The sequence below is a fragment of the Xylocopa sonorina genome, chromosome 7 (assembly GCF_050948175.1).
Source record: "Xylocopa sonorina isolate GNS202 chromosome 7, iyXylSono1_principal, whole genome shotgun sequence".
Taxonomy (NCBI): Eukaryota; Metazoa; Arthropoda; class Insecta; order Hymenoptera; family Apidae; genus Xylocopa; species Xylocopa sonorina.
In genome coordinates, this window is record NC_135199.1 from 7,922,852 (window position 1) to 7,949,193 (window position 26,342).

General features: G+C 48.0%; 1 protein-coding gene across 10 annotated transcripts in view; it reads right to left on the reverse strand.

Annotated features, from left to right (window-relative positions):
- LOC143425524 (uncharacterized) overlaps positions 1–26,342 on the reverse strand; it is a 268,189-nt gene that overhangs the window by 144,449 nt on the left and 97,398 nt on the right. For all 10 annotated transcript variants that reach the window (XR_013102046.1, XR_013102047.1, XM_076898401.1 and 7 more), the window contains exons 3-4: positions 6,131–6,211; positions 844–1,066 (exon numbers count right to left, since the gene is read on the reverse strand). Coding sequence is in view for 8 of the 10 variants with exons in the window: in XM_076898401.1 (XP_076754516.1) it covers positions 844–1,066; positions 6,131–6,211 (304 nt within the window). In the remaining 2 variants the exon portion in view is untranslated. The remainder of the gene's footprint in view (positions 1–843; positions 1,067–6,130; positions 6,212–26,342) is intronic.

Here is a 26,342-nt window from a genome sequence, read left to right on the forward strand (position 1 = left end):
GACGACGCTGGTTAAAGTATCTCGCGCGTTACGACTTATTCCATTATAGCTGGGTCTAATGAATACAACGTGAACGGGGTGCAACAAAAATCGAGCGCCCCGTTTCGTTTCGACCCCGTCGGAATCGCGGCTAACCGAATTCATGCTCGAACGGGTTGAAGAAATACGATTTGTCAAACTGCAAACAGCACTGGATTTCATTAAAGGAACGTTGACGCGACGTCAATTAAAAATTAGAGAAAGCCCAACCCTTTCGCGAGGCTGCCATAATGGACCTTAAACGCTAAACGAATTAATTGCTCCCTAACGCGAGAAAATTGTCCAAATTCAAATTATGTAAACGAATCGAAGCTCTTAAAACAGTCACGTTCCACTGTTACAAAGGTTAGTCACGATTTCATCCAACCAACCAAGGTTTGCAACATTTTCAATTGATTCACCTGAGAGAGAAACATCGAATTGAAAAATGGCCCTTCGTAAAAGGTACCAAAGCCACTTTCGCGAGGCTGCTATAATAGACCTTAAACGCTAAACGAATTAATTGCTCCCTAACGCAAGAAAATTGTCCAAATTCAAATTATGTAAACGAATCGAAGCTCTTAAAACAGTCACGTTCCACTGTTACAAAGGTTAGTCACGATCTCATCCAACCAACCAAGGTTTGCAACATTTTCAATTGATTCACCCGAGAGAGAAACAGCGAATTGAAAAATGGCCCTTCGTAAAAGGTACCAGAGCCACTTTCGCGGTACCTCGCGACGAAGTACGTTCTCCAGGCCCGTGTAAATACGGTCTAAGCAAACATCGCGCCAGATGGAAGTTGAACGACCGACGGGAACTTACCTTCGCCGGGTCAGACTTCTCGGACTCGTCGTTGAACGTCTGGGAGCCACGGGACATGGTGTTCCTGCGGGGTGTCGTGGTGCCATCCTGCGAGGGGCGCACGAACTCGATTCTGCCACCCTCGACGACGATGTTCGGGGCTGGCGGGAAATTCTCTGCGTTACCGAGCGGATCGCAGTAGCCCAGAAGCCCTGCTTTCTCCCCGTACAAGGGGTGGATTTGCCTGCAACAGTCGGTAAACACGCGTCTCTGTTAGAAGGGTTGCTAAGGGTTGCTAAGTCTAGATGGAGTGTCGTGTCGCGTTCCAGATTTTAAGGGTGGCTGAGGAAACTTCTGGCAAACGTTCTGGCACGAGATCGATTTTGGGTCTCGATTAGCCACCAGGGATGAAATTTAATGGCCAAAATGGCAATTCTAACATCCACGTTTATTATCAACGAAACTATTCATTTGCTCGAGTTAAAATAACATTTATCAGAGGGCGAGTCACGTATTTCTCTCCGCCCAAATGTGATTCCTATTGAATTCGCGTTAATGCCATCGCTGCGCATGAGACTGCGAATATTTCACGTTCCTGGCGGGAGGAAGGGGTTGAAATCGACGGTGCGACGGGAGGGCAGCGCGAATGAATAACGAGCGAACGAGCAGGCAATTCGAACGAAGTATTGTCAATTTTCCAGGGGGATGCGGGTAATTCGTACGCGGGCCGCGTTTTCCAGTCGAATCGGATTCATTACGCCGCGTCACCGAGGCGAAAGCAGCTTTTAATCGGCCCGTTTATCGACGAGACTGCCGTTGTAACGAAATTAAAAAGCGGCCAGCGATTTAATCGCGGCCCGTCGTCGACGCGATGGATTCTTTTTCACCGCGTCGCGTGCCAGTCGATGGAAACACCCTGGTTTCGTACGCCACGCACGCCTGCCATTTCCACGGGTTGCCGTTTTCCGTCCGTCGACGCGGAACGCCGCAGCCAGCGATTAAACCGCGCGAATAGCTTAAATTATTCGGCTGAGATTGAATTGCTAATTTAAGGAAATAAATCCGACCAGGCCCCCTCTCGACGCGAGGCTCATTGAAATTCATTCGAGGAACAAGAATCTATGAGCTGTTTGCTCTTGGTGCCACGTGGAGACTCGTGGAACGCTCGATTTTCTGAGCGCAACGCGTGCCACCCCCTTTTTATAATCCAAATATTGATTATTTACGACTGCTGGAATATTTGACGCAACATCTGGGATTTAATGAGCGCGACAAATGGCCCGCGTGCGTTCACGGTAATTTATACTTTCATAACCTGAAACGAACAAATTCTGCAAATATTGTATATTATAAATGTAACTCTGTTGCGAGAGTAAATTACACGAATATGGCGTGCATCGATAAGCGAGTGAAACGGAAATTTCTCAACAGCAGGCAACCGTGTGCGAATTTTTCTAGTCGCAGAGCACCATATGGGGGTAGTTAATCAGAGTGAAAGAGGTGCATCAACCTTCGATACGAAAATCGCGTACATGTGTGCTTCGAGTTAATTCGATAATTAAAAGGGTGGAAATATAATGGCTATGGGGGAAGTTCCATTTAGATGTCGCGGGGGAGGCTTCTTGATGTGGTCACAAATTAATATCGCGGTGCTACCCCAATGAAGCAAAAAAACCGCGCGCGGAAAATTTCCCTGGCGTCTGTGAAATTTTTACATGGAGACCAAATTGTCCATTGCGCTTTTTTCGAACGCGATGTCCACTCGAAACGTACGCGCGATACCTCGTCGAATTAACTCGCAACACTCATCTCGCGATGCGACCGTTTCATTAGCAACGTTGTTCCGCAATGTTCCCCCTGCGACTCGCGTCTCTTGCGCGCGCGTGATTCAATAAACTCGGTTAATTCTCTAGTTAACGTTGCCACTTTTTCTCTTTTTATTTCGCTCTGGTTGCACAGCGATGTCGAGGATACGTAGGCTTCGCAGGCTCACGCGAAATGTCGGGCGCGGCTGAGTTTATCGGACGGGAACATTTTTCAGGTTACACTTTCGTAACAGGTTAATCTGTTCAGGCGTTACAACGTAAGTGCGCTCGTATTTTTAATTAGGTAAAGTGTACCGGTTCGAGTGCTCCTCGGATCGGGGTCAAGTTGCTCCCGCCCTATGAGTTACGTAAATGCTATCGATGTTGGAGGAAAGTTTGCGATTGTAAACGAGCTCGATTAACTAGCGATTTTTTATTGCAATTAATTTCTTTCATTTCGAGAAAAAAATGGTTAACCCAGAAAAACTAGAAGCCTCGATACTCGACTAATATACATAGAGCCTATGAATATTTTTGTCTAAACATAGGATACGATCGCGGCTAACGCTATCGTGGTATCTGTCGATCGAACTGTTATCGATTTAAAGAGCAACGCACGCCAGTTTCTCCCGGTTCGAATTCTATTTTCAGCCGGTATTCCGTTTCGAATGTTTCGTTTCCGTTCGCGGACAATGTCCAATTCTTCGGCTCCAATTCACCGGGCACACGAGCGGAATACCTCACGAGCAATCTGACAACACGAGACGCGTTACGCGGGTTTTACGCGCGCATTTCAATGCGCCCGGTAGCCGGTTGCGCAACCGGAAAACTGGCCGACATTACGGCGCGACTTGAACACGCTGACAATGCCGTTCGAGCGATTATCCGTTCGCCAGCCGGGGCAGCAGTCGATTACGCGACGAGTGCATTTGCGTATCGACGACGGTAATCTCGGGAGGGCTCGCCGTTTGATGGAATTACGAGCCGATCGACTAATGGCGCGTCGATCACCGGGCGGATCGGACCTGTGCAAACACGCGTCCGTTAGAGACGCTTCGATATCTTGATCGCTCGAACGATTCACGCGTTCGACGTCTAACGTCACATTGTTGCTGGAGGATTTGCAAAAAATTTCTGACTGCATTTAAATCTGCGATGAATCTCTGTTACGAAAGATCGGATCGATTCGAACGAGTGTTCGTTAGAGTGTTTTTCGATAGAAACTTGAAGAAAAGAGATAAGTTTTGAGGTATGCGACGAGTGCAGTCGAAGCGAAATTTCGTGGATCAAAATGGACGCTAAGAGAACGCGAGACCAACGCGTCATTCTTCGCAGAGGAGCAGATTATCTCGTTTCGATATTTAAATCTGCGATGCGATAATCTCTGTTACGAAAGATCGGATCGATTCGAACGAGTGTTCGTTAGAGTGTTTTTCGATAGAAACTTGAAGAAAAGAGACGCGATTTGAGGTATGCGACGAGTGCAGTCGAAGCGAAATTTCGTGGACCAAAATGGACGCTAAGAGAACGCGAGACCAACACGTCATTCTTCGCAGAGGAGCAGATTATCTCGTTTCGATAAAAAAAAAAGCAGGAGAGGGGAAAGATAAAGTATTGCTTTTTAAAGTGCGTTTGAAATGAATTTTTATGATTTGCGCGGAACCACCACGTGAAAGTCTTCATTGGGTTCGATCGGAATATAAAATTGTACAAACCGGACGCGATAAAACTCACAGTCAATCTCCATTCGAAATAAACCCGCGAGAGCTTTGAAACTCATTTGCAGCCGAATATTTGTCCGGCGCCCTGTTTCGAGAAAATCTCGGGGAAAAAACGATTTCAGCGGGATAAAAAGAAATCTAATATTCAATATTTGCGATCGACTGGTAATTTTCGAGCGATTCGCGCGTTTTCAGAAACGCTGAAAGGACTGTAATATTCGACGAGGCTATTTTACGATCGACCTGCTCGCGCCAGGACCATCCGAATTGATGGACGCAAATAGTATGGCGAGTATGCGAGCAACGCGACCACGCGAAACCATCGAGCGCGGGCATTCAGAGGAGAATTTCGAGGCCAATGCTTTCGTACACCCACTGCGTTCGATCGCGAATTGATTACTGCTGTCCAAAATTTGGATAAACCTCGAAAACCGATTACCTCGACGACGATTTAACGTTCAGGAAGATACTTCGACTGAAATGCTCTAATAAAAAGTATCCACCCATTTGAATGAAAAAAAAAAGACACTCTACTAATACAATTAATACGCGCTACTAAAAACTAGCACGACACTTCAAAGAGCAGCCTCGAGTCCGCGTCCGCCACGGAACGATCCGCGAGCTATCGGAAATCGGCGACACATTCTAATTAGACGCAGCAAACGAGTGGCTCTCTAATTACGGATTCCAGTTCGCGACGCGTTTCCACCGTTTCGCCGTCATACAATTTCCCCTCTCCGTTTCTTTTTTTCAGCCAGCCAGGCGGACAAAGTGAAGCGTGGGCCGGAAAATGGAATAAGAGCGACGAAACAAAGGAAAGCTACGCGGATACTCGATAATAAGTGGTTTAGCCGAGGGGTGGGACGCGAATCTCTCGACCTCGACGCGTTCTCTCTCGACAGGTGGCGAGGAAGAGCGCTCGCGGGGGTGGCTCGATTCCGTCATAGTCGACAGAGCCTCGATACCGCGTGTCGACGAGGAAATAAAACAGGCGTTTCGGTGCGCGCGATGGTTTTATTTTGTTGCCAGGCTTATCGAACGTCGAGCCCCCATCGAAGGGGTGAATCTCGACGAGCAGGGGTTGGATACGTGGTTCGAGCCCCGGTAAAAATAGAACCCACCGTCCACGCGCCGGGAACTACGGTTTATTAACACCTCGCGCAGTGCTAGAGCGGGGAAATTGAATCAACGGAAGAACCGCTCGCGTTTCGATTAATTTAATTAGCGCCATCGCCGCACGGTCGTCCCCCTTGCGGATTATGTCGCGAACGTTCGATCGAATATCGCGTATCTACGAGAATAATACCGTGTAACGATCATTTAAACAATGGAACATTGACACAGGGCGTAACAGACGTAATATCGAAGTAGGGTACTTAGAAAAGCGTATTGTTTCTGAGCTAATTCGAAAAATTAATTTGTGCGATGGAAACGTGTATGGATGGCGCGAGAGGTTTTTAAACGCGCATTGAAAATTATACGAACGTTACTCTCGTTCCATTTTCGTCCCTTTTAGCTGAATTCGTGATTGTAAAAAATATGGAATAACCAGTGTAATTTTTATTCGAACGAAGACGCGTTGGTGGCGTCCTCTAAAGTAGGTCGAAGCCCTTCGAAAGGACGAGCAACCCTCGACCGTGAGAGACCAAGTCCTTGGACGTAGCCAGGGCAAGTTTTCCAATTAGCCACGCGTTTATTAACCCCCAGGGGAATCCGGGTCGAGGTTTTCCCGTCCCTCTTTTCGAAGGGGCGAGAAAGGGTCGTAACCAGAAAGTAGCTTACCTGGGTGATGGTATGGGGCGAGGCTTATCAAGCGCCAGATCCGAGCTCAGAGGCGAATCGGGCCCGCGGACGCTGGAAGCCCTAGGCAAACAGAAACATCGTTAGCTCGATTGCCGTTCGGAAGCCAATAACCGATAAAGGGTGGCGCGTGTCTTTACGTTCGCCTTTATGGAGGTCGCTGCCCTCTGAACGGTGCACGCGTGCTGTCACGCGATCGCGTTCCACGCTTCTAACCGTATCTCTTGTCGCAAAAATTCACTTTATTTATAAACAACGATAATAGTGAAAGTAACATCGCAAGAAATCGAATCGACAGCTTTGGATTAGGCTGGAGCTGGATCAGATTGTCGCGAAATTCGAATAACTGGTCCCTTTCGTAACGAGAATTCGTAACTCTCGCGACGACAAACAGCGTCGTGGAACCGCGTAATTGAAAACGCGCGATAATCGCTCGAGCCTCGATGGTATTTAAAATCTCCACGAGCTCGAGACTTATTAAATCACCGCAGCGACTGCTATAATTACACGGCGAGAATAAAATCCCTGCCCCCTCTGGGGATCGATCGTGAATTACACGGTGCGCGGCTGAAATTATTGGAAAACGGGGCTACCTCCGTCGTAGACGGGTCGAACGATTACACTCTCGGAGCACGGTTTCGCAGGATGTTCACCCCTTACGTATCTCGCGTTACGTATCGACGTCGTTACGGTACGCGTAACCGCGTAGAACGCTGCGAAGCATCGTCCGGAATCATCGCGAATTTCTTTTATTGCAACACGCGCACGTAATCCGTTGCGCAACCACGCGGCGCGTCGCCTGGAGAACGCGCGTTGGAGAACCGCGAGCGTCGCGGGCCTCCGCGCTTTTACCGCTTTTACTACTTTCGAATGACCGCGTAACCGAGGCGAAAAATGCGAGATTCATTTCCCTCTCGCGTACCACACCTCGCGTATATATCCTGCACAAAATCTATTCTGGTCCCCTCGAATCGCCTCCTGTCTCTGCGTACGTACATCGAGATGACGACGAGCGTGTCGCTCGATCGCTGGTCGTTTACGCAATCGCGATTCGGCGCACGTTTCGCCCCGTAGTACGTTACGATACGTTTATATTTTCGATCTCGCGCGGACTTAAGGAGAGCCTGGACACGATCGCTGGGCCCAGCACGGCCGTTTCGTGCGACCGCGTCGTAACTCAACTTCTGCCGGCCGGCTGCGTGACATTAATTAATAAGTTCGACGAATAAACGCGACAGCCACGGATAGTTTACGCGCGATCGGGGAATTAATGCCTCTCGTTTCGCTACGACCCACAAACGCGATCGCGTGATCCGTCGACCGATAAATATATCGCGGAAAATCCACGACAGTGGCGCTGCGGATTTGGGGACTCGAATCGTTTCGCGTGGATCGTACGATCGCGCAGGATGCATCGCCTCGCGTAGACGATGTACAACCGATTGATTTGTTTCGCCGCGAGGACGCTGCGGGTGATTGGTCACGAAGAATCGCGCTGGTCGCGAGTGTTTCGCGTACGCTGTCGGATCGTTTCGCAATCGGCGAGCAAGCGCGATGAAGATCGGTCCACGGGATTCGAGTAAGTTATGCCTCGAACCTCGACGCGGGAACTTTCTAACGCCGTGATTAATGCACGGTTTTAGACAGTCCTGGACAAACTTACGAACTTCGACGCCGATCTGCTGATAATGCGAACCGCAGTTCCGCCATCTCAGCCCTGATCCTCTCGAAATTAGTACTCGACGATGGTGGAATCGCTCTACTCGAGATTGCTTCTCCTCGATCGCGAAGCTACAATGGGAATCGATCGACGCTCCACACGCGAACATTTCTCGAAACGAATTTCCAACGATCGCGAAAACTATGGAACGTTCCATCTTCGTTCTTCTAATTCGCGTGAAACTTGGTGGTCTCTAACTTTCTCTGCCCCTCGAAATATCAGATCCCATAATTCACAATGGTAACAACGTTCCTGTTTCAAACTGCACGTTGGTTCGTTTTAAAATTGGAACGATCGCGTCGACCTCTCCCTGGGCGCAGGTCCAAGAAACAGATCACTCGTACGTAGTTCAAAGAATGAACCCGTGTTTCACGAGTTTCATTTGTCGTCTCGCTCGAGAAAAAGAAAGCAGAAGAACACGGGGCTAACCTCGCGCAGTTGTTGCACCGCTACGCTCGCGCCTCGAGCGCGCAGCAGAGACCAGCGCTAATAAGTAATTACCGTGGCTCGTTGAGATGCTATCTCGCGTGGAGATCGAAGAGCGAGATTGCGTTTTCCAGCACGGTGGAGGATTTCTGCGTTTCCTCCTTTCTTTCCGTAGCAGCAGCGCGAGAGAAGTGTCCCGAAACGGGCGAGGGAATCGCGGCTACGATTATTCGCTCCTCGACTGCGCCTCGGACAGTTATTCCCGTGATTAATGCACCTGGCGAGGTAAATATATTTGAACGCGAACCAGGGAGAAAGAGGATACTCCCGAGCGGATCTCGAGCCGGTAGAAACGTGCAATTACGAGGTTCTGGCTAATTAATAATAATCATCCCCCCGGATCGGTGCTTGTGATAAACCCTGTACATCGTCGGGGATTTCACCCGTCCACGGTCGTTTGTAATTACGTCTCTGCTGCCTTTGGAAGCGGACGGCGCAGCCTGGCGCGCGGTTAACGCGTATTTATCTCAATTAAAATTGCGAGCCCCCATTGAAAATCACCGCGATCGGTTGCGCGCGGCTAGATCCGCCATTAATCAATTAAGAAGCGAGCCGGGATGCCCGTAATTAGATCCGCGAGGCGCACGCACTTACGTTCGATTGATTTCTGGAGAGAAACGGGACGGCGAGCCTGCTTTCACGAGAGGCGCCCCGTTTCTTTCGCCGATACGTGCGCTCGATACGTGCTCGCCCTGTTTCGTTTTAATTAACTTTGATAAACGCGTGCGCGCGGTGCTTTGCACCGTCGATGCTTCCGGTTTACTCTATTATTCGTTTCCTCGCGAATATAATCGTGTTCTTCGCGAATACGATCGACAAAAGCTCGTGGCGACTCTCAGTCGCCTCTCTCGAGCGCGAAGGGATAAACTGATCGTCCGCTCGAGCCAGAGAAACGCATTCGAGATTGCACAATCCCCTCGGATAAGAAGCAGCTACGTTCGTACGCGGTCTAATCGATGGCAGGGCCTGATAAAGTACGGTCGACCGTGACTGTACTTCATTTCTGAATATTCATTTGGTGTTCCTCGGGTAACAAGCTGTTTCCCCGTTCCCCTGGCCATCGATCAACCGCGCGAGTGTAACGGAAAAGTATCGCGAGGGGTGCGTTCGCGTTGCGTGCGCGAGCAGATGTTTGCCTCGCACACGGTCGCGTCCCGCCATTTTCGCAAACGCGTGCACGAAATAAATAAAATCGCGAGTCGCTCGATAATTTCGTCAGTCCTCTTCGACGTCGAATCGTAAATCCGCTCGTCGACGAGATGGAATCCAACAGGCGATTAAATAATACACGAAAGCAACAGAATTTATCCTCGTCACTTTCATCTTTCAGTCCCAATCGATTTTTACGGTTATTCAAATCACGATTCGATGTGAAATTTTAATGCTCGCATAGACGGTTGTAAAGGATCGTGAAAGTAAACTGATTCGCGAGTGAAGCCGTCGAGAGCAGGCGGAACCTGTAAAAAAAGGGGTGCGGAGAGGTTGGTGGAGTGCGTTCATCCCTTTACAGGGACGACTGACAGGACGCCCGAAGCATTTTCATCAGACGTACCTTCTCATCTCTTTTAATACTTTCGCCGTGATCAGATGTGGATCCTGCTGAAGTCGTTTTAATTAAAATCGACAGGAAGCTTCGAGACAGAACGAACTCGTCCCAGGGTAAACTCTGCTGCACGATACGTGTTATTTAAGTGTTCGTGAGCAGGATTCACCGCTTTCAATTGAAATAATCGAGATCGATAAATGAATTTCTAAACCTAAATTCTCTGCAAATTTAAAAATCACAAATTCTTTATCATATATTTAAAAAACGAAGAAAAACAATTAATCGAACGAGTATCTACGTGATAGAAAATAATTTCCACGTAAAAGACTATCGAAAAGAGTGGAAGTCGAAGAAGAAACGAAGCAACCAGCTAGCTTTGCGAACGAGAGTGGTAGCCGCGGGGCGTTTTTAACGTTCCATTCGCCGTCCCGTAAAGCGTTTGCCTACCCTCGCAAACTCACGACGAATATCACCGCGAAGGAGTTTCCTTCCAGCCGAGAAAACCCAAGCGACGTTGAATCCGCACAAAGCGTGCATTAGCTGCGAGGAATCTCTATCCAGGCCAACGTACCGCCTTCGCGAAGAAACGCCTCCGCCTTGCGCTAGCTTCCGGTCCCAATTTAATAACCTGCGCGCCAGAACGTTCTTCGCGAACTTCGTCAACTCTTCGCGCGCGAAACGAACGCGAAATCTTCTACGAGAGACAGACAGTTGAACCATTAGGATCGTACGAAGAGCTGGAACTCGAAAGCTGGAAAATTGATGGTAAACGTTGGATGTTTCAAGGAAATCAGAGCTCTTATGGAACGGAGGAGAGCAAAATTGGATTGTTGCGGTTGGAAACTCTTGAACTTGGCGATTAGTGTATCGATACCAGAATTTCAAGGCGGATGGACGCGTTCGTAAAACAGAGGCCTGGTTTCGTTGAGGTTTTGAGGTTTTGCTGGCCGTTAAGGCGCAGTTCGTTCGACGGACGGCCTGCCAGATCCGCGACCGCAAATTTTCCGCTCGCCACGGTTCGCGGAGTGGAATTTTAGCCGTGAAAACAGCCGCTCCTCGACGCGGATGCGGGAATCCCGGCATCTGAGCCAACAACTGACGCGAGACTTGCCAAGGGAAATAAACGCGAGGCATATTCCACCCCTCGCGCGTCCACTGGATAAATTATCCACCGTTTCCGTGATTCCTCGCTGGCGAGTGTGACGCAACGACCAGCTTCGTACAGTTACGCAACTGAGACAATATACATCCTGATCCTACTGTTATTTAATTTGCCGCGCGAATAAATAACCGCGGCTCGACGGACAGCCGATCCGTTTCGAAATTGAACGGAAAATGGAACTCTGAACTTAGCGACCGCTGCGTCCGTCGCGAGGTATTCACGAACGAGCTGTTCCAGATGAAGCTCCAGTGAAATATCGAGACGTAGCCATCGAATATTATTGCGAACTGCGTCGATTAATTGTCTTCCATGCTTTCTATGAAATATGTAATATTAAACTTCGCGATTTTGCTTGATCGAATTATCTTTACTTAACCTTACCCTCTGAGAGGGATGATAACATTTGAACTTGCTTCATCCCTCTGCTTCGAGTTACTAATTCCATCAATCCTCTGGCCTTAAATCAAAGTAAACCCGCAGACGTTCAAAGACCGTGACCCCTAACTTGAGGAATCTGGTAAACGAAGACCAGGGGATGATGGAATTCGAATTGGCTAGGCTTCAGCTCGGAATTCCCTTCGCAAGCCATTCAGAAATTAGAGGATCGACTTCGAACTATCCTCTCGTCTCTGTTTAATATTACTCTTGAATAAATTCTAAATAAATAAAAAAGATCGCGTTATTATCTGCAGTTTGTATTTGTTCTTTCTCTTCCTGAACTCCAGCATCGTCCAGGGAGACTCTCGATCGTCAACAACGATAATTCGAAGCCGTCTCGAGCTGGCAGAAGCTCGACTGCGACGCAAGTGGAGGTTGTGGCGGCTGTCGCGACCGGGGATTGTGTTACCGATGCTGCTAATGCACCAGCATCTGACACCAGCGTGCATTCGAGAAATATGCGCCAACGGGTGTACCGTTACGCCGCGTCGTGGATTACGTAATGCAAAATGAACAGGAAAGGACGTTTTATCTTCTCCGTTTGTTTAATCGAATCGCGCCCTATCGCGTCGCACGGCTGCTGATTTGAACGGAACTTCCGGGAAATCGAATTGCCCGCGCGCTCCACGGAACAACGATGGACGGGATAAAATTCCGTTTCAATTCCATTTAAAGTCACCCTCTTCTCTTACCTCATTCGTTCTCGCGATTCCCAGTAACGTTCAAGAGATGTTGAAACGCGGTCTTTAACCCTTTGCGCTCGAACGGCGACTCTCACTCGCCGCAATGTTTCGCGTGGCAACTCGAGCCGCTGTATTTACGCTGATTTTCGTTATCTCTGGTTGATAGATGCGAAGTATCGGTTCGTGAATAACAGCCCTTAGGCTGTTTATGTCTTCGGTAGGAAAGTGACTTTGCGACGTCAAATTGCTCTACGACTGTAGTCCTGAATGCGATGTGTCTGGCGTTAGTACAGTTTCGACGGTCTTAGCGAGCACATTCATCGCGCAATTTTGCACCCCTCGTTTTGAAGTTTTAAGGCGAGAAATAGAAAAAGTAGTGTAATAGATAGTAAATCCGGAAGTAGCAGCGATGAACCACAAGATCCTGGCAACTCAGAATGCCCTGGTAAGTGTTTTGTATAATATCACACCAAACACCACTACAGAACTTGAACTTCGATAATTATCTTTTTCAAAATGTAAACACAAATAATATATCAAAATATAACACTTTCGTATGTTAATTCTTATATAAATTCATTTACGCGCGAAATTGCAGCTCGAGTTGCAGCGCCGCCTGACCGAAAAAGTCATGCAGCGCAAAGGGTTAATTGATCTCGTAGGCATCGTCCCTATTTTAGTACTGACTTTACTATCTACGAATCAACAATGCTATCGTGAATAAATTGCAATTATTTATGTACGTACGCATAGAACTTGCGTATTCGTATTTTTCTTTCAATCGATTCCTCTTTGATCGTAAGTGCAAGTTCAATGAACCCCGAAAATGGCTTCCAGAGAAGCGTCTCCTTCGTCTCTCATTCCGTAACTCATTACACCGTGCAACTACGCTCGCCAATCAGCGATTCTTTTTTTTACCTAGGCTGGAACGCGTCGTCGTCATCTGGCACGCGTTTTTTCTCCCCTCGACTCTTCTTTTCCCGTGGACTTCATCAAAGAGGCCCCTCGACCGCGGTCTAACATACAACCAGGAGGACGTTTCGCCGCGAAATAACTCGCCTTCCCGGTGGCCACGATTCAACGACCGACCAGACACGTAGCGACCGCCGTTCCACTTTTTACGGTTACGAACACGAATCAACGGCGGACAAATTAGATCTCACAGGCGCGGAATGAAATTTTCGCCCCGCCGCCATCTTGGTCTCCGCCTGACGCCGCGTCTCCGCGCGACCCTCTTTTCTCGCCCAGCTTTTCGTCCGTATTTTCCGCGACCCACCAAGCAATCCTTGACAATCGCGCCAGCGACAACGACCTCAACTTTCTTTCCAGCGGGAACGAAGTTAGGGTAATTCGCGTTGTCTCGCGAGGACGGCTTCGCGTTTCCGGTGAATTGTACCAGCGGTAACGAGCCGTCGCTGTCCGCGCGACTGTGCAGCGATCGTTTAACACGCTCGAGGAGTTTCTTGTAATTACTCACGACTTTCCCTCGCCTCCACAAAAGCAAACGCGCGATTGTACGGCTTCTATTATCGTTCCTCTTACCTGGAACAAAGTGAAACAGAAATTTCGTTAATAAATAATCGTTACGACGACGCGCGATATTTTCGTCGAACGTACGTTCTCCACGCGCGACGCAAGGAACGAAACCCACCCCCTCGAGAGTCGCAACTCACCGAAACGCGTTGTCTATCACGTCCGCCATTCAACCGCGTCTTCAACGACCCACTGAATTCTACCAGCAACGCCACTAACTTCCCCCTGTCTCTCAGCGGCGTTTTCGTGCAACTGGCAGAAAACAGCCGCGGCTACTTTACAGCCGGTTCGCGAGTGCCACAGTTAAACGCCTCGCACCAAATAGCCGGTCTAGGTGGACGAAATTAATAACTTCTGTACTGGGGGCCCTATCTTATTCGAAATGTGCGTTAAACCGTTTTCGAGGTCGCTGGATCCAAATCTGACATCGTCTGCGTTTCGAGAACTAAGACAGTAGAATTAGCAGAGTGTGGTGCGGCCATAAAATAATCGTGGGGCAACAAAAACCTTCTAAAACAAGCGAAATCTCGATTCATCGACAATATCTAAAGACCAACATTGCCTCGTTATGTATTTAGTAGTTAAATACCAGTTCCAGTCTGGAGCATTTAACTGTGATTTCATAATCAGCAATTATTTAACGTTAAGGTCTGCAGGCTGAAAGTCTGTTTCCAACAAGCTGAAAAATCTGACACGCCATGCTCGTCGACGAAATGAAACACAACCAGGATCGGTACGAAACGTCGCTGCCACTCAGATTAATATTATCCGTCCTGGCCGGGTGTATCGGCGAGACAGGAGCCAGGGCGAGCTCAAAGCTGTCGCCAGTCTTAATGATAATGCCACCGACGAGTCGCCAAGTATTACACGTTTATTGCTGTCCAGTAGCCCATAGCCGCTGTTTTACGGCCTCGTTCGCCCTCTTAAAGGATGGCTGGCCGTTAATTCGACCGTGAAACCGAGCCACGTCCTCCGACTCTTGTCAGACGCTGTCGTCTGACCTCGCGAAGCTCCCACACTATAATTCGAGTGCTTTTTTCCATGAATGAGAGCTTCAAAGTTCGACATATTTCCATAGAAGAAGCTTAAAAACTCCTCCACTAGAATTCTACAACGACAGAGTCACTGTGGTTAAACAAACCCTGAAAACTTCCTCCAAGCCTCGCGCACGTGACAAACAACTTGGAAACTTCCATCGAACTTGTACGTCTCGAGTAAGAGCGAGTAGCTGCACAAAGAAGTCCTCCAACCTTAACCATAACACTGTCGTAGCAGCGTCGAGATGGAGAAGTGGCTTATTAAAGTGACGCGAGTCTACCCCGCGAGGTGGACATAAAATGGCGGCGATGTCTCGAAGGGTCGTAAATCAGCTGTACGACAGTGGCGACCTCACCTCGAGGAATAAACGGGGGGACGATGGGCACCAGTGGTAAAAACGTCGTCTGAACAACGGTTTTACTCGCGGCGCTAACGAGCGGGCCGCCTAAAAGCGCGCCGCGGGATCAGCCGCGGGTTCACTGGCCAACGGCACCGTTTTAAAGGGGCGGATGCCGCGCTGTATGATTCCCTGCGGTTCGTAATAGACTTTCGGGAAACGGGCGCTTTTAGAATTTCACGGGAGGGTGTGATTCACCCCTTCGCCAGGAATGCGTGAAACGGGGAGAAGCTGGCGCGGAAGAAACGGGTCAACCGTGATTCTGCTCGCCTTTCTGACCGAACACGCCTTCCTGCGAGTCGATCTCGGATCCTGTCTCGACGATTTTGGTAATTGCTCGGTCGGTTTAGCGCGCGTGACGTAGCGGGCAGGCTCGTTGCGCCCCGTTCGCGTTAAAATGCCTGCTGGGAACGGGTGACAGCGCAATTTGCCGGACGAAATTGCAATTATAATTTCTGGGTAAATGGACGCACCAACGATGATAATTTAGACGTTCGAGGGAGACGCTTGTTTTTCAACGTTCCGCGAATGTTGCGGAGCTGTGCTCGATTTGGTCCTTTTCGTTAGTTGCACGGGTGAGTGGCTTCGAGGAATTTCGAGAGAGAGATGGAAAGTTTTTCCGTACAACGAAAGAGATCGTATATTTTAGTTTTTTTTGGAGGAGGAGATAGAACACAACAAGTTGAAAAATTGGTACGAGTGAAAGTCGAAACGCGGGTTTCCGATTAAACGCGGTGAATTCGAGTCCATCGGTCAAAGGACAAACAGCATCGCGACACGTTGTTTCGCGTGGAATGCGAGCTTAAAACACGCGGCGAGTTCGCAATCGAAACAAATACCGTGTCATCGATCCGTCCAGCCATCGAATACCAACGTCCTGTATTTCATTCGCAGGCGTCCATGATTAATTCGAGCGTATCGCAATCACTGAATCACCGCGTGTTTAATTCGAATAAATTAGCGGGGAATCACTTGGGATCTCGTTTGAATAAATCGCCGCTGAATCAGAATTCGAGTGCGCGCGAACAGCAAAAAAAGAAGAGAGAGAGAGAGAAAACTAATGGAGAACGAAAGGACGTGGCAGACTTCCTGGTTGCGCGAGAATGTCTGCACACGCGGACGGCCGCGATTTTCGCGCGCGTGAATCCAGGACTTCCAGGTCGTTTCGCACCGCGCGACGGCAGATCAAAGTCAGCCGTGCTAGATATTTCATCGCGTACGTCTGAGCGGCTGCCAAGAGTTCCAAATGCGTCCGTCCGAGGATTTGCGAGCGGAAGCGAGCATCCACCAGCCGGGGGTAAAAAAGAAAGGGTGCCGCCATCGCCCGTAAACATGCACCGCCGCGCTTCCGAGGCGCTTTTCGTCCTCGCGCGTGAAAGACTTCGCCCCTCGTTCAACGCATTCTGTGCCAGTAAAAACGCCAAGTGTTCCTCTTCTCTTTTCGCCTTTCAAACCTTCGATCCAGGTCGCGAGGTTGCATCGAAACGTTCGATTTCGAGAGAACTGGTCGTACAAACGCTCTGCGATCTTGCTTTATTCGTACGTATATGCTCTTGTCTAAAAAGTATGAGAAAGAAAATACTGATTCGATCAGCAGCTTCGTTTTAAACGCCCGATTTCTTTTCTTTTTATTGTTCTGCAGATATAGAGAAAGCACGCGGTCTCTGTCGCAGAGCTCAGTTTTACAGTAACAGCCGCAGATTAGAAAGCTGATAATGTCGCTGGAACTGGAAGGCGATAAAGACGCGTCAAGTGGCTATCTCCTAAGAGAATTAGCATCGGGCGAGAGAACAGGTGTTAGAACCGAAGTAACAGATATAAAATGCTCGTAAAGCTATTAGCGTGTCCGACGAATAAATCCAGACAACCAGTCCACGCAATCTTTCCACTTTTCAATCCTACTTTTCCTACCCTCGTCCCTGCATACGCGCACCAACGACAGAGTTCGAGTGGATCGCGAGAAACTTCGATCGACTCGAACGATTCGATCCATCGTGGAGCGCGCGGTCGCAGAGGAATCGTCGCGAGGGTGGCGAGGTCAACGAGAGAAGCCAGTGGAAACGGACGCTTCCCACGGGTTTTCGGCACCTGCGCCAGGCCACTATTTCTGGAAAACACTCGCTGCTGAAACGACGCTTATATTTACCGCTTCCTCGTGCACTCGAGACGACGTTCCGCGGCCACTACCCGTTCTGGGTCAAAAGTCTCCGCGGTCGATGAGGAAGAAAGGGGCTTCCAGCGCGAAACAAGTGGCTCGCGAGATGCACGAGTGGTCTTCCTCTTCTTCTTCCTCTTCTTTCTATAAATCGCGTTCGCCTGCTCGATATGGAACGTCTCAGAACTGGAAATCGTTGATCGAGCTTGCGAATGACTTTCGCGTTCTTAAAAGAGTGTACTAAATATGATACGCGATTTTGTGAAGAGCAAGTTGGAGATCTTCTCTGGTTACATTTTCAGTTCTCTTAATTTCTGAGAATTTTTCGCGTGGATTGGAAGATTTAAGGCGAATTCGAGTAACTGGTGTTCGAGAACAGGTTGGAATATTTCATGCATCGGGTGAAAATTCAGTTCGCTATCTCCACGGATATTTTAAGACGGTGTCGTTTATGGTCTATGCTCGTTTCTTCCCCTTATATATTCTATGTGTAACGAGGATGATATTTATGAACGCGTAAAATTCTGCAAGCTCGTAGAGTTCGCTTTAGCTATTCCTCGACGTCGACCAGAGGAACGAGGCTCGAGCGTAAAAGTTGATGGCTCGTGCGAAAGAAAGCGCATCCCTCGGTTGCACCTTTCCCTGTTCCAGACAACTCTCGCTACCGCGAAGGGAGACGTTCGTTTTATAACCTCGTCCACATTTTTATGCCCAACTTGGCAACCCCCAAGAGCCGCTAATATAACGCGAACGTTAATCACTCTGCAACCTTTATCGTTCTATAAACGTCTGCGGCTATACTTTTTTAACTTATAATCAAACTTCTCACCCCCTATCTTCGAGGCAATTTTCACAGTCCTTTAACGCGACACTTTCGATACCATTCGAAGTGATAAATGTAGAATTTTTCTCAGGACGAACAATCTTCGATAGAGACTCAAAGACACCCGGAAGAGAAACGTGGAATCGTGTAATATCGCGAAGAAGAGTGAAACGGTTGGAAAAACACTCTGCTCGCCACGAACGATAACTACTTCCGGCGGATACGCCACTCACGGGTCCTCCTTTCTCCGCCACGGCTCTCCATTTCCTTCGTGACTTTCGATTTTATTCACCCTCGATTCGTCCGCGATCCGATCGCCATCGCGACGAGGAACACGAGGCGTCGCTTATCGCGATGAAATTTCCAAAATGACGAACGACGTGCTGGAAACTTCCCAGGCGGTGTGTGTGTCTCATCCTCTCGGTCCGCGCGATACGAATCTCTACGATTACGTGTCTGATTCAGTTTTAGGATTCTGCGCAGAGTTGGTTTCGCTCTCAGCATTGTTCCAACCTGCTCTCAAAGCAGTCGTGCAATTTTACATCCACCCTAACATTTTGAACGAAATCGAGACAATCGACCCCCTCACGCTCGCTTCTCGAGTTTCCCTCGACGTTCTACTTTACCCCTCCGCGTTTGTACATCTAATTTATTAGGAAAATATGAAAATTCAGCCGGCTCGTTTAACAGCTTTCGAAAGTGGCTCATTGAATATGAATCAGCTCGAACGAACTAACCAGCATGCACGATACACTGCGAATTATTAATACGCTCTCTGAAGCATGAATTTATTTCAATAATCCACGAGCAATCGTAACATTGTACCGCTATAAATAATTAATCATCAAGTATCTGTGCCAACGTATTACCATTCGAATGCCTATAACAACGCGGCCACGCGAATCGTCCGGTTATCCCCGTTCGATCTTCCGCATCGATCAACGATCCGTCGATATCCCGTTTTATTTTCAAATTCCTGTCGATCGCTGGTCGATCGAGCCACTCGTCGATCGTTCGCCACACCGCGCCAGTGACTCGTTTTCAAACTAACCATCGGGATATCCTGCCTGCTGTTCCGCCAGCGACAAATTTTTATCGCGACCAGTCCATTGTACGCGATAAAAAGAACTCTGTTCAGCTTCCCGCGCGTCGGTTACGAATTACGAAAGCAGACGCGATTCGAATCTATCCGCGTGGCTCGCACGAAAATTATCACCGCGCGATGATTCGTCGGCTGGCGCAGCGACGCGCGGAAAAATCGGCAGGAACTGGTTCCACGCTGGCGATCCATCGCTTCCCGCGTCACGGTGTCACGGGATTACGCAAACGACGCCGCTGCGAATGATCTACGGGGACGTTTCGCGAGCCGGACGCCATTAGGATCGCACGCGACTGGAATTAATCTTCGCTGGCGGACATCTTGGTTCCTTCGAGCCACTTCTGAAAATTGCTTTTCTGGCAGCTCTCAGTTTTGGTCGCGCGAGATTCGAGTGAATTTTAAATGATATTTTCCAGTGCCTTCGTGATTTCACTAAGTGAACGATCTTAAACGAAACGTCAATAGTAGCGTTACTTGAAGCTTGATATCTTAATTTCGATCGAAGAGCGTTTCTCGCCAGATGACCATCGAGACTCAACAATTACACGTTAAATTCCGCGTACAATTCTGTTACAGATTACCTGCACTTACGATGTCGTCAAAAACGGCTGAGGGCTGGAACGTTGTTTTGCAGTCGGTACTACAAAAAGAGTAACTGCCTCGAAGATTACAAGGTGCGCCTCCCGCGATTACACGGAATTATTCAGGCTGTTGGACCGCGTAAAAATAAATTGTACGGCACTCGCGTAGCCGAGAGCGGGGTCCAGCTCGCGAGGAGGAGTCGCTGGAAACCCTGGTGCGCATCGGTGGATAATTATTACCAGACCATCGCTGGGTATCTCACAAATTCCAATAGCAACTCGCCTCTTGGGTTAAATAAATAATATTTTCATGGGTGCTTCCAGATCTCCCAACGATCTTCCATTTTTTCAGCCAAAGGGTTGCAACAAGCTTTATCAAATACCCACCCCGTCTATTTAATGAAGTTAACGAGTCCTGTTCCCAATGTTCATAAATAATATTTGAAAAACGTACCGAAAGAGCGAGCAGATATTTAAAAGCACCTGCATATTGTCAGAAATGAATGAAAAAAGAGGATATATCACAGAGGAAGCCATTTGAACGGCAAAAATCCGCTGCACCTGTCGCGAATTCCCATTAAATGTACAACATCCCCCATTAGAGCAGAGCAACCCTCGTCGAAAAAGTATCGAGCAATTTATTCGACGACCAGGCGCAACCACGCGTCCGACACGCGTAGAAACGGACCGGATGTGCATCGCGTCTCCATCGATAAACACGTCGCGACGACGAGGGGATTAACAGAATCTCCGTGGACCGTTTCGAAACGAACCGTCGGTCTGCGTTACCTAAGCGCGGGATCAAAGCTGATCATTGCTCGCGCGAGGGTACCCGCGAAGCTGTTGCGAACACTTGTTCATTGTCTACGCGGAATTCGCGTCTGCGAGCGCGATTAATCAGCGCGCGTCGTCCAGCCCCTCGAGGCTTCCTGCAGCGACGTTTAATCCCTGCCAACGATGGCGCAGCGGGACGAAGATCGCGTTGGAATCACAAATTGATAGAAACGAAACGTCTCGCGTAGGCGAAATTTTCCGAGCTGTTCTCCGAGGCTGCTTTGAAGTTGAATTTCGCGCGGATGCTTTGAAGTTGCTACTCATCCACTGCCATCGTGCAAGGAGGTGCCTTGGTTCAAGGAGATAGAACTATGGCGATTGAACAGACTAGTACATTCTACTATCGTTAACACGTTGACGCACATTTTCGACTTTACGATCGTCCTCAGAAACACTTTTTTTCGATTGTTTCATGACTGCCAGATGAAATCGTGTGTAAGTTGCATGTTTCGAAGTGAAAATTATCACATTTGGTCACAGTTTTTCCTAAAAAAACTTTCGACAGCTGTAGACGTCGTTTGCGTCAACGTGTTAAAATATCACTCGCGTAACGAATTAAAGTAGATCGTGATAAATCAAATTTCCACGAAGCTCAGATCTACAATTCCAAAAGGCAAACCAATGTAACTCTCTCTCTTTCTCTCTCTCTGAACATGAATGAAACCCAAAAAGCGAGCAAAGTAGAGTCGAATCCGGTCCATTAATTCCTCGTCGCGGCTCCCACGACGATGGCTCGTTATTACGCGGGACGCGTTTAAATACCACCGCGAGGCGAGCGCGCGCGTGATCCGCGCTAAAAGTAACGCTCGAGATCGATCAAAGTGGACGGTGGTATTAATAAGCCTGGACAAGGACCATTAATAAGAGAGGGAACGGGAGATCGGACGTTTGTCGCGCGGCGATCCTCCGAATGGCCATTTTGCCTCTTGCCAGGGGACTCTGTCAACGGGGTAATGAGTCACGCGGCTCTAACTCGACTCGTCCGCGGGTCTCGCACGGGGGTTGCGCGATTCGCGACGGCTCGCGTGATTCAGCCGGTAATTACATTCCACAGCATCCGAAATAGATCCTCGAGAACACGGAAGAATCCGCGGGCTCCTCTGACGCGGTTCCACGATTGGTAATTATAGGGCGTCCCATTTACTCGCCACGGTTTCGCGTCACCCTGTGAAAGTCGATCTTACTCACAGCGTCAGACGAGTCGTTTGAAAAGTTAACCCTTTACGCTGGATGACCTTTCTCGGTTGGATGGCGCTGCAACTCGAGACGATTGCAGGCGTAAATGAATTTTGTAGAAGAATTAACATACGAAAGTGTTATATTTTGATGTATCATCGATGTTTACAGTTTGAAAAACATAATTATCGGAGCTGAAGTTCTGCAGTATTCTGGTATTCTGGTATTCTGAGGTATTCTGAATTGGTAGAATCTTGTGGGCCATCGCTGCTACTTCCGGATTCGCTGATTCGTCTGTTACACGAATTTTTCTGTCTCTCGCACGCGATGCTACATCACACGAACGTACGTACAATTTAAAATGAAGCTCGCGTTGAAAGTTTCGAAACGAGTAGTGAAAAACTTGGCGATACGTGTGCTTGCTACGATCGTCGAAACTGTACTGAGGCTGGACACATCGTATTCAAGACTACAGTCGTAGAGGAATTCTACGTCACAATGTCACTTTTCAACCGAAAACATAAACCTATTCTCGAACCAACGCTTCGCTTCTATGAACTGTAGATAACGAAATTCAGCGTAAATACAGCAAGCTCGAGTTGCCACGCGAAACATCGCGGCGAGTGAGAGTCGTCGTTCGAGCGCAAAAGGTTACGCGTGAAATGGTGAAAAGATCGAACGATGAAAGTTTTTCTAACGCGAAAGGTGTCGTTTCGCGACTCACTGGCAAGTAATTCTATTAGTGTGCGTGGTAATAAACGAAGCCACAGTTTATGGCTAAAAAATGTCCACTGGAAATGAAAGTCATCGTCAAGTTGTAAACGGAGAGACGTAAATCGCGTAGGACGAGATCCCGTACGCGTATCTCCTACGATTAACACCGTTTTCTCAATCCGTAACGAACGCGCCGCGCTCCACCTTCGCCCTGGAACGGTTCCAGGCACCGAAATTTATCGGCCACATCGTGTCCAGCTCGCGTAAAACACGCGGTACACGCGGTTACACTGGTAAGGACATTATAGATGCGTGAGAGAGCGGGCCACGCGCGGTTCAGCTCCCACGCGTTCGTTGCCCATATTTGAATATTTACCCATCCGAGGATCGAGCCACCTCTGCCAGCGTTCGCCAGCGTTCGCCATCGACCAAGAGAAGCATTGGAGAACGTTATTTTTGTAACAGATTTTCAATGTAAAAATACTTTTAGAGAGCAAGGTTAACAAACTTTTAATTCAATCGTTAACTATTCCACACTGAAAATTAATTTGACGATCGATTATGATTTACTACTCACGAAAGTGATATATTTTATTCGTGGACAAGGAGCGAGCCAGCTTTGACAGCGTTCGCCATCGACGAAGAGAAGCATTGGAGAACATTATTTTCGTAACAAACTTTCAATGTAAAATTACTTTTAGAGAGCAAGGTTAACAAACTTTTAATTCAATCGTTAACTATTCCACACTGAAAATTAATTTGACGATCAATTATGATTTACTACTTCCAAAAGTGATATATTTTATTCGTGAACAACGAGTGAGCCACCTTTGGCAGCGTTCGCCAGCGTTCGCCACTGACGAAAAGGTGCATTCGAAACATTATTTTTGTAACAGATGTTCGATATAAAATTACTTTCAGAGAGCAACGTTAACAAACTTGTAATCCAATCGTTAACTATTCCATATTGAGAATTAATTTGACGGTCAATTATGATTTGCTACTCCCAAAAGTGATACATTTTATTCATGGACAAGCGAACACGATATCCTAATTAAATTGGAGACGCTCAAGTTCCCTGGCTCTCCGTAATGATTGACGTATGGTAAACCATCGGGAGCGCAAGCTTCAAACAGGGATTATAGGATTATGGGTCGGCTCCTCTGGTGGAGAACACGCGCCACGTGTGCCGCATACTCGCGTACGTTCCGTGTAACGAGATTACGCGTAATAAAATGTCTACAAAAGTCAGGAAACTACCATAAGTACCTGATTAGCATTCCCATATCCTTTCACCTCCGCGCCTATTCGAACCCTCGATGTCCTTCGATGCAATCTACGTGTCCAGGCGATTGGAACACTCATTCGGAACGACAATACGCTGTACTATGGAAAGAATAAGTAAAACCGCCTCTGCTAGGTTGGATCGAATGAAAATGGTGCTACCTCGGATCTGTAACGGCTTATTTTCGCGAAAATTAAATATATCATCGCGAGATCGTTCGAAATGGAGGACACGTAGCAGACACACCTCGCAGCGAGAAATTTCTCCACGAAATTTGTCGCGTCGAAGCCCGATCCCCTCGAAAATTCGTCCACGTATTCGTGTCGAATCGAATATCAAGTTCCGCATAAATCGCGTCTCGCGGGCGATGCGAAGCGGAAGCGTCCCTCTTCGAGACGAAGATGGCGCGCTTCCACGAGACGCCATTTCCGTAGCAACCACCTTGAGTAGATTCTCACCGATGGGAACGCTGGAAATGCTTGAAAAAAAATTCTTTCCTTCGTCGTAACGAGCCGTTCGTGGCCAAAGAAATCTTTAATGCGCTTTTTCTTGCGTCTCCAACGACGGTTTCAACCGGAATTTTAATGAAACCCATTAAATAAGAGGTACACATGTTTAATTGTTATATAAAGTCTCGATGTTATTGGCTGTTTTCAGTTTCCCGTGTAAACTGGTTGACACTCGACAGTCGTAAACTCGTCGAATGCTCGACGAGAGGACGCTTAACGAAGTTATGTCAGCAGAAGAGAGCGCCTGACGGTTTCCTCGAGCAATTAAAATGACCGATTAACTTGTCGTCAAGGAAGCGTCGTTCGGTTATAATTCTTCCGTAAGCGGGTCATTAATAATATCGATGAAATTATTCGAGCAGCGACAGCCACTCGTCGTAACGTAGAAATTGCAATTTATTACATCGAGGATAAACGCGCGAGGGGGACGAGGTGGCTGCTGTTCTCATCAAAAGCCAATAAACATGCCGATTTATTCGCCGGCGATTTTACCAACGAGTGGCATTAAACGGTGAAACGAGATTAAGTCGAATCGATGGTAGCAACGACTGTCCATGGTACGTGTTTATCCGAGTTCCTAGCCGAACAGGATGTTCGCGATGTCGCTACACCGTGGTAATCGTCGAAACTCTTTTCTTTTTTTTTTTTTTTTGCGACACCCAGCGCGTAAAGTATCGTTGACACGAGCGTTACTTTCGCGAGGCTGGAGACACGGTGGATTCTCGCGAGGAGACGCGTTAATTAACCGCAATCTTCCTTAAATCATCGATGAGAGCTGGGGGAGTAGCGTCTCGCGATTTCTCTTTCGTTGTTTCAAATATACACGCACGTAAGTTACGGTACTTGGGACGCTTCCTACTTACGGTCGAGTATCCTCGATAATTTATTTCTCATTCTTTTTCTCTGATGCTTGAAGAAATTCGTAAACGTTAGAGAAATAATTTTACGAACGCGCGTGTTGGGTAACGGCGAGAGGAGATTTTTGCACGCTTTTGCGAAGCGTTTGCGGGTGAAAAATAACGCGTCGGGAAACAATTTCGCGGGCAACGTAAAAATAACAGCGCAGCGAGCGGTGGCGTTTTCGTTTGAATTTTGTTCGCCACCGCGTCTGAAACTTTTAGTCGGATGATATCTCGAGCTCGTAAATTTCGCAGTCGAGTTATATCGCGTTGCGAAACTGCGGAGAATTTCCCCAGCTACAGGATGAAAGTGTGTAACGGATCCATTGATTAAAAAATTTGAAACAGATATCGATTCGTAGATTCTAACATCATCTAATCGAATTTTTCGATAAAATAAAACTCGTTACCCTCAGATTCGTACAAGCGCTTCGAGTACATTCGAAAATTGTGTACTCGAACAACATTTTTCTCCCAAAATCCCAGGCGAGATATACGAAATGAAGAGATATCTAAACGTGCCTCGAGGCGTGAATATCGTCCTGGGTGCCATTTTTCCGAGGCGTGACAAGATCGAGGAACAAAGGGGCCGTTGCGAAATCACCGTTTACATAAGTTCACACTTAAGCAGGCGACAGAGGGACGACAGGCTGAATTTCAATGAAATTAGCATTCGCTGATAGGATCGATTAAGCGTATTCTGCTTGTCGACCGGTGTAACGCCCGTTGGGGCAGCCGAAGATCTCGATCGAGGGGTTCCTCGTTTATAAACACAGCGTGAAAGAAAACGCGAGGTAAATTACGGTGCCTGTCGAGCGTTTCTCAACGCGATCCCTTAAATCCCGTCAGAAGTCTCGCGCGGATACGTTGAAGAGTCTTCGAGGTAGCCGATCGGTGTTGCGCGAGCAAAGAGTGAAACTCGACCGATTCGACTCGACGTTGGCCCAAAGAAATGCAAAGTGTCTCGCCGTTGAATTCTTACGAAGGTGTCCAGTGATCGGAAATCTATACGTTTAATGGCACTCGCGATGTTGCATTGAAAGGAAAGAATAACAAGAAACTCTCGTGAATCTCCCAAGCACTCGTTCAGACGGAAGATTAACAAATCTGAGAAGC